At 35.2% G+C, this 8,264-nt stretch overlaps 1 protein-coding gene across 1 annotated transcript in view; it reads left to right on the forward strand.

Moving 5' to 3' along the window:
* LOC106875913 (uncharacterized) overlaps positions 1 to 8,039 on the forward strand; it is a 57,678-nt gene extending 49,639 nt beyond the window's left edge. The window contains exons 17-21 of the mRNA XM_052974355.1: positions 688 to 846; positions 1,741 to 1,914; positions 2,278 to 2,453; positions 6,696 to 6,873; positions 7,609 to 8,039. Coding sequence (XP_052830315.1) covers positions 688 to 846; positions 1,741 to 1,914; positions 2,278 to 2,453; positions 6,696 to 6,873; positions 7,609 to 7,964 — 1,043 coding nt within the window. The 3' untranslated portion in view covers positions 7,965 to 8,039. The remainder of the gene's footprint in view (positions 1 to 687; positions 847 to 1,740; positions 1,915 to 2,277; positions 2,454 to 6,695; positions 6,874 to 7,608) is intronic.
* Positions 8,040 to 8,264: the final 225 nt, after the last annotated feature.

The raw sequence follows: 8,264 nt of genomic DNA on the forward strand, positions 1-8,264 counted from the left end.
TATATATATAAAGAGAGAGAGAGAGAGAGAGAGCAGCTATATCTTGAAATAAACCATTTTCATTACACAAAGCTGTTAGATTCAGTTTCAATTTGAAGTGAATTTAAGAACTTTGGCTGTTGTTGCACATCTCTTGTACAATGTTGTTGCTTCAGTTTCACCACACAGTCTCACACCAAACCATTTTCTAGACTTGTACAACTCCAAGGTGTGTGAATGCATTTCAAATGGGGTCCTTCTTGACCCTCTGATTGGCCTCTCAGAAGCTGCGATACATAAACAGGTACCTACCATGAGAATTAGGGTACAGTTTTTATAACAGTTTGAGAGGTACCTTCCATGGATGAAGATAGTGTCAGTATAAATGTAAGGTGGTATCTTTTTGTGTGTGTGTGTCCATGTCAGTTAACCAGTGTCATGATTATAGAGTGCTCTCTTATGTCTCATCACATAGCAATTAGACAAATAGAGATTGATGAGATGATTGCCAAACTGAAATATGTACTGTGATCCATACAATCCACTAAAACTTTCCTAAATGGTGCTCCTGTATGGCCACAGTCACTGACCAAAACCAGTGAAGCACTAAAGTAATTACACCCAATAATTAGCTTCATATTGGTAATTGCTGTAAGCTTTATTAATTGTAATTATTATTTTGTTTGTTTGTTTTTTTTATTGTAAAAGCCTTGAAGAAGACAATCCTTTCCAACAGTTTATTAGAATCGACAAAAGGTAACTTTGAGAAAGAAATAACAGATTTGCCTTATTGGATCAAAAGTGCTGCCAAGTTATTAAATAATGGAGTGGAAAACCTAGACTGGGTCTGTTTAGCCAATTATTTGGGTAAGAACACAAGAGAAAATTATTATTGTTGTTGGATGTGTCTGATACTTGGAGAAAAATTTGATTTCTTCTGCTCTGTAATCGATTGCCTAACTTCAGTTTGCTACATGTTCACTACCACATGGTTACTTGTGAGTAGATTTGGTAATCAGAAATTGACTGAAGCCTGCCATGTATATATATCGGTGTGTGTGTCCTTGTTTTGGTTTTACATGTTTGTTGTAAATGAATGTCATTCATTTCCAATCTTCTGCAAAAGCATGTCTGACCATGAATCTAGCATCCCCACCCAGCTCAAAACAATATCTGTTTATCGTGATTTCTGGGTTATTTCCCATCATCAGCACAGAATAATTGTTCGGCTAGAGGTGGTGCTGCCAAATTCCCATTCGAAATATATAGTTTTCAAAGTGACAACAAGTCACTGATCTATAAATTAGAAAATTACTATTTTTAAATCTCACAACGAGAGATATTAGCAACAGTACTTTGGAGTAAAGATTGTTTGCCTTGTTTGAAAATATAAGGACACAGATCGTGTCGTATAACCAGCTGGAGACGATGTCTCCTGGGGCTAAATTACAGCAACATTCGTCCTAAACCAGGACTGCCATGTTATGTTGGCAAACAATCTTTACTACAAAGTATTGTTGCTGAATATCTCTTGTTGTGAGATGTACAAATAGTAATTTTCTAACAGTGAATGTCGTTTTTATGGGTTTAAATATTCCTCAAGCATCTTTGAATTGGTAACGAATTTGTATTTGTACCTGTTACTGATTAGTGCAGTCACCCTGTATTATATAATTAGTATTGTAATTGAACATTTTATATTAAGTGTAAAAAAAAAAATGCTCTTAAATTCACAGTCTCCTAAATTTGTTGTCAATTCAGGTTATAAGAAACCGAAAATCGATAAATTTAATAATGATTTAAATCCATCACTTGCTCTGCTCACTGACTGGATTCTTGGCAGCGGCAACACACAGGTGTCTGTGGATGTATTGCACACTTTCTTGGAGAAAATGTCCAGGTATGACATCATAGATCTTCTGAAACAAAGCAGAGGTAAGTACAAAAAAAAAAAAGATAAAGAAGATAAAATTTTTAAAATAAGTAAATAAAATGTAAATAAATAAAGGTATTGTTTTGATAATGTGATAATATATTTAATTAAATCTTTCAAAGTAGCAGATTAGCAAAATCATGTCAGGACCTTTAGATTAAATGCATTTATTTGATTAGGCTCTGTGTATACTTTGGAAGCAGCAGTAGTAGTAGTAGTAGTAGTAGTGGTAGTTTACTGTTCTTCTCTTACCCCTCCCCCCTTCTGATGAGGTCAATTGTCTAAAAAAATTATAATTATATTAACGATTGCTAATTTCTGTCATTTAGATAATTTACAATAGCAAATGTGTTTTGCTTTTCCAGAACAATCCCACTGCCCACAAGTGTTTATCAGTTACCAGTGGGACAGTCAAGATGCAGTGAAGGCCCTGTGGGACAGGCTGGAAAGAGCCGGAATCTCTTGTTGGATGGACATTGGCCAGATGGGTGGTGGTGACCAGCTCTATAACAAGATTGAACAAGGAATTCGGAATTGCAAGGTGAGACACATCTACTTGGCATTTTGAATTGTGTGTATGTTGCGGGGAGGCCAATATCCATAACGTACCTCTCCTCCAAATTTCAAGACTTCAGCTTTTGTTAGAAACAATTATTTGGGGCAGACGACTGGATAATGCTTTGGCAGGATTCCTGGAGCAGCAGATGAAATGCCTTCTGCTATATAAACAGCATTTGTTCATCCTTTCGGGGTCGATAAATTATAGTGGAAGGATTATTATTATTATTATTATTATTATTATTATTATTATTATTATTATTATTATTATCATCATTATTACTAACAAATTCCATCTGACCCATGCAAGTATGGAAAAGTGAACGTTAAAAGCAGACATTAAATGATGATGATGATGATAATGATGTTCCTGGTGGAGTGGAATTGGTAAGTTTTGAAAGAGATTTACTTAGAAGTGGAGAGTCAAGTGCAAAGCAATCTTTGCATGGAGATGCTTCCAGAACGATCATGTTTGAGAAGTGGGAAAATGGACGATTCTGTTTTGTTGCTAACGAAGAATCTAACTTTGATTGCTTTGAAATTGAATTCAGTTTAATTCTTTTAAGTTGTAATTAATAATCTTTCGTTATTAATTGATAATTTCATAATTGTGCTTAATCTGAAATGTTCTTTGATATCTTCTTTATATTCCGTTTGCTTCCATGGCTCTTTTAATGATGTTCTACTCATATGTGTTATGGATGCAAGCACTTAGCTTATGCCACAACCATTTGTGTAATTTATCTTCGTTAATAAATGTGTTCAACTTGACGACTCATTTAATTGTCAAACTCCATATTCCTTGACTTTTTGAGTCTTGTCTTCTTTTTACCTTTTATCTTTTACTTGTTTCAGTCATTGGGCTGTGGCTATGCTGGAGCACCACCTTGAAGGGTTTCTTTTAAAGCCTGGTACTTATTCTGTTGCTCTCTTTTGTCAAAACTCTAAGTTACAGAACGTAAACAAACCAACACCAGTAGTGGGGGAACAACAACAACAAAGAGACATACACAAAACACACATATATATATGAAAGGCTTCTTTCAGTTTCCATGAACCAAATTCACTCTTGAGGCATTGGGTAATCCTGGGCTATAATAGAAGACATTTGCCCCAAGTACTACACAGTGGGACTGAACCTAAAACCGCATGGTTACTAAGTAAGCTTTTTAACCACATAATAGATTTCGTTAATAATAATTTTACATCCAGTTTTCCTTGCAAGCCATCAGATGCAACTTGTGCATTATGTGAAAATAGTGCACTATGTTGCACTAATGATTATCTCACTTCTTAAATAAACTAATATTGACCAATAACTTACATTGTTTCAATGTCCTCTCCGTCGTTGCATAATTATCTAAGAGTGACAATATTCTCTCCTCTGCCTTTCATTCTTTTAGAATTAATTCCTGGAATCAATTTAATAATCCTATAAAGCATTTCTTACATCTCAACATAATTTTAATTAGAAGACTAACTATTGTTTTTTCAAGCAGATGGCTTCCCTGAGTAACTTGACAGTACAGTCTGCTATTTTGCTCCCAAGACACTATCTTCGAATTCTGCTCTCAGTGAACTCTTTACAAGATATACCAATATTTACTGTTTATTTTATTCCATTGGGTTTTTTTTTTTCATAAAGTAAATATATTTGCTTCTTGCAAGTCTCTTTGTTTTTTGTTTTTGTTTTTCTTTCATTGTTAACCAGTGACCTTTGGTGTCTTGGTGTTGTATAAGTAGCAGAAGTGATATATATATATATATATATATATATATATAAAACCCATGCCAGCATGGTAAATGTGTGTGAAATGCTGGTGGTGCACGTGTGTGTGTGTGTACACACATGACCCATACCAGCATGGAAAGCTGACATTAAATGCTGGTTTTATATATATATATATGTATATATATATATTGTAAATAGGTGCATCTCAGAACTGATTTTATATCTATAAAGATAAACTTTGACATTCAGCAGAAAATATCTTTTCGAGTTTAACTCTCACTTGCTATAAAAAAAACAACAATTCCAGAAAATACACACAAATACAAGAACTTCACCAATTTCTCTGCTAAGCAGTCACAAGAGGTTACCTTCCTCCAAAACATTTCCAAAAGCACATGCAGATATTTGAAATGAAGACACCCACAATCCAACTGAAGACGAAAGAAAAGTGAAGGTCATGGTTAGAATAGCTTTAGCCCTAGGTCTGCTCAATCTGGGTAGAGTTGGTGAAAAATGACAATCACAATCCAGTTACTCTTTCAAGAAATTCTGATCTTCCATATTATTTACACCTGAAAAATTTTGTGTTTTTCTATTTGCATACTCTAAGGCATTATTAAAATAATAGTCTTAAATATTTGTGTGTGTGTGTGTGTGTGTGACTGGAATAAAACCAAAAAAGAAAAACCTAAATAGTAAGTTTTCCATGTTCAGAATCTGATTAGTTTAATGCAGCTACTTCTATTGAACAGATTTTAATGGATGCTCTTCCTCCTCCTCCTCCTCCGTTATCTCATTCATACACTTCTTCGTTCTCTTTCCTTCTCCTGATTACTTTAATCCGTGCTGTTCAACGAAGATTGTATAACAATAGCATATTAACCTTCCCCCCCCCCCATTTGTTATTATCACATTGTCTTCTCGTCACAACCTTCTCTCATGGAAAAAGAAATAAAAATTAAAAAATTGATTCGTTTCTATTGGAATCGTTTACTGGGTTCTAGCTGAACACAAATCATCGTTCTATTATATTCCCATCCAGCTCATTATATCGACAGCATTGCTTTCTTGTCTTTGTGTGTGTTGCTTCCTTTTGTAGACCATGTTACGTTACTGAAAAATATCAAACGTCTGAAGCATGCCTCACACAACCTGCCGCCATTTACTTCTGATATCATTAGAGACAAGCATCATACGCAAACGCCTTGCCACTTTCCTAGCAAATCTCAGACCCTGTGCCAATGTAACAAATTGATATTTGTGGAATTCAATGAGTTTCCTTCATCAAAAGAACTTTCACTATAGTTTCTTCCCTTCTGCTAAAATTCAATAGAAATCTCCAATGTCCGTTGTGTCAGTCTTTATATCACTGTGTCACTTCTTTCATTTCTCATACGGCTCTTCACAATAGTTATTTACTTTGGTACGACACACATTTAAAGACAACCAATACAAACTGTTCAATTGTTCTCAAGACATTTCAGTAATTTCTTTATCAAAATCCCTCAACAGTTGAAATACAAAGTCAACAAAAGTGGGATTTCAACCACAAATTGAAGCTAAATTTACTCCACTATTCTGTAATGATGATGATGATGATGATGGTTACAGTTTTTACTTCTTCGTTGCTCTCATAATAGAGATATTTCTCTTTTATATATATAAAAAAATTGTGTTCCCCTCCCCCCTCCTGCAATTGACCCCAAATAGTTTTCCCTTTTGTTTTTTCTGTCTCTGCCAACAATTATTAATTTTACTGTTTATTTCAGTTTTTCATCATTTTTTTTCTTAAATACCACATTCCTCTTACCTTCTCTGCCACTTCCTCCTCCTTCCCTCTATGCTTTCCTCTCACCCCCCCCCCACTATCCCCATGTCACTACACTCCCATCCTTGCTCACCTCTACACACTTCCCATCTTACATTGATACCCTGCACACACCACTTCACCCCTTCCTATCCCCCTTCATAGAACCATATACCCATCTGGCCCCAAATCCCTTCTTTCTCCAACTCCCTTTTCTCATTTTATTTTATTTTTTCAACCACTTTTCCTCTTTTTATTTTTATTTTCACTTTTTCTTCTGATGAGGGACTTGTGTCCAAAATATCAAGACTCTTTCCCTTTTTTTTTAAGCATTAAACTAATACATTTGTTAAAACTTGTCCATCCTGTGTTGTCTTCGATTTTTTGTGCTCACTGCTGCCTTCTGCATTCATACAACCCACCTGCAATTACTGAGACCAAGTTATTTGTTCGTTAAGAGAGGACATTACTTTTTTAAGGCCAATACTCTCTCTTCCCAGTGATTTGCAGAAGATTTATACAGGACTCACCTCAAATGTCTTTAAAAGACATTATAAACAGGTTTGTTTTATGAGTCTATGAACCTCTCTAAGTCGCATGGAGCCAGGTCAAACTGCTATCAAATATATTATGTGTGTGTGTGTTTTAAGTGGCTGTCATGACTTTCTTCTCTCATTTCATTTTAGATTATATTGGCCTGCGTTACACCCAAGTATGTCATATCTCATCTCTGCAACCGCGAACTGAGCTTAGCTGATGGTCTGCGGAAACCTATCCTCCCTGTGATGTTTGAAAGTATCGTCTGGCCTCCACCGGGTGGCATGGCACTCATCTTTTCCAACCTTGTATATATTGACATGAATGGTTAGTTTAATTATCAATTAGTATGGTTTATAATTTGGTGGCGGTGGTGGGGGAGTGAAAAACGAAATGCTGGGCTCAGTCAAAGTCAAGTGACCCACTTTAGATGCATCTAAAGTAGAAGCCAATGAAAGAGGATGATGTTTAGCTCTCTCCCTCTATGTCTTAATGCAAATACATTGTGGAAAGGCAAATTAATTGCAGCATTTGTTAGGATGTCATATCTTTTACGGACACGCTCTTTATAAAAACAAATCTATATCAGTAGTAGACAAAACATGTCCGGCAGTGGCAGTGAGAATGGTAAATGTGCATTCCTGCCTGTTTTGGATTTGGTTAGTCGGATGTACCAACTGTTGACCACAAGCTAAGACAAAATCTGACATCACTGATATAAAAAAAAAACAGGGATTAAAAAATCACTGATGTTGCATTTAACCACTCAGCCAAACAAAAGTGGCAAACATCGATGTACAGAATTTTAGTGACATTTTTGTGATATTGTCTCTACATCTGGAACAACCTGTTGTTGATGGAACTCCATATCTATCTTGTGCAGCATAAACTGATCAGTTGAGAAGAACAGGCCTACTGTTCAATCACTGATTGATTCTGAAATTCATTGATTGTCATTGATGAAAGTATAGGGCTCAGAGCATTTGTTAAACTTGTTTCTTGGTTAATCTGACCCAAACTATCTTATCTTTTAACTTACCAATAATCTTCATCATTTTGCAGGTATTGGGGGACACGGAAGCTCAGGAATGACTGCTGACTTGGCGGATAAATATAAGGAGATTATCCACCGAATTTCACATTATTTTATTAACGATGAGAATAGTAAAAGTACAACAGAATCCAAATCATTTGTTCCCAGTTCTGTAAAATCCAATCAAACTAGTAATGAAGTTAACGAAGTCACTCCATCTATAGAAACAACACATGAGGAACATCATGTAGGTTCATTGAATCCTCACCAAGAAATGAATGAACAATTGACCATACATAACAGCAACCATCCAAGAACTCTATCCAGAACTAATGTGGCTAGGACGACATCTCGTTGGAGATGTGGTCTATGTAATGTATTATAACAATGTATTAAGAATTATGTTTGTCTCTAATCCACCTGTTATATATCACACTAATAAATCTACCTGTTAATGATTTATTGAATATTTTTAGATATGAACATAATGGTGATTTCTATCACATCTTTTGTCTTTTGTGTGTGTGTGTTTACAAACACACACAAACAAACTGGAGTTTGCAGTATTATTTTTCAAAATAAATAATCAGGATATGAGAACATGACTTATTTGGTGACCAAACCTTGAGAGTTCATTCTATAGTGTCACCCCAAAGGTTTTTAAATCTATTGAGTTATGATATTA

The sequence above is a fragment of the Octopus bimaculoides genome, chromosome 18 (assembly GCF_001194135.2).
Source record: "Octopus bimaculoides isolate UCB-OBI-ISO-001 chromosome 18, ASM119413v2, whole genome shotgun sequence".
NCBI classification, from domain to species: Eukaryota; Metazoa; Mollusca; class Cephalopoda; order Octopoda; family Octopodidae; genus Octopus; species Octopus bimaculoides.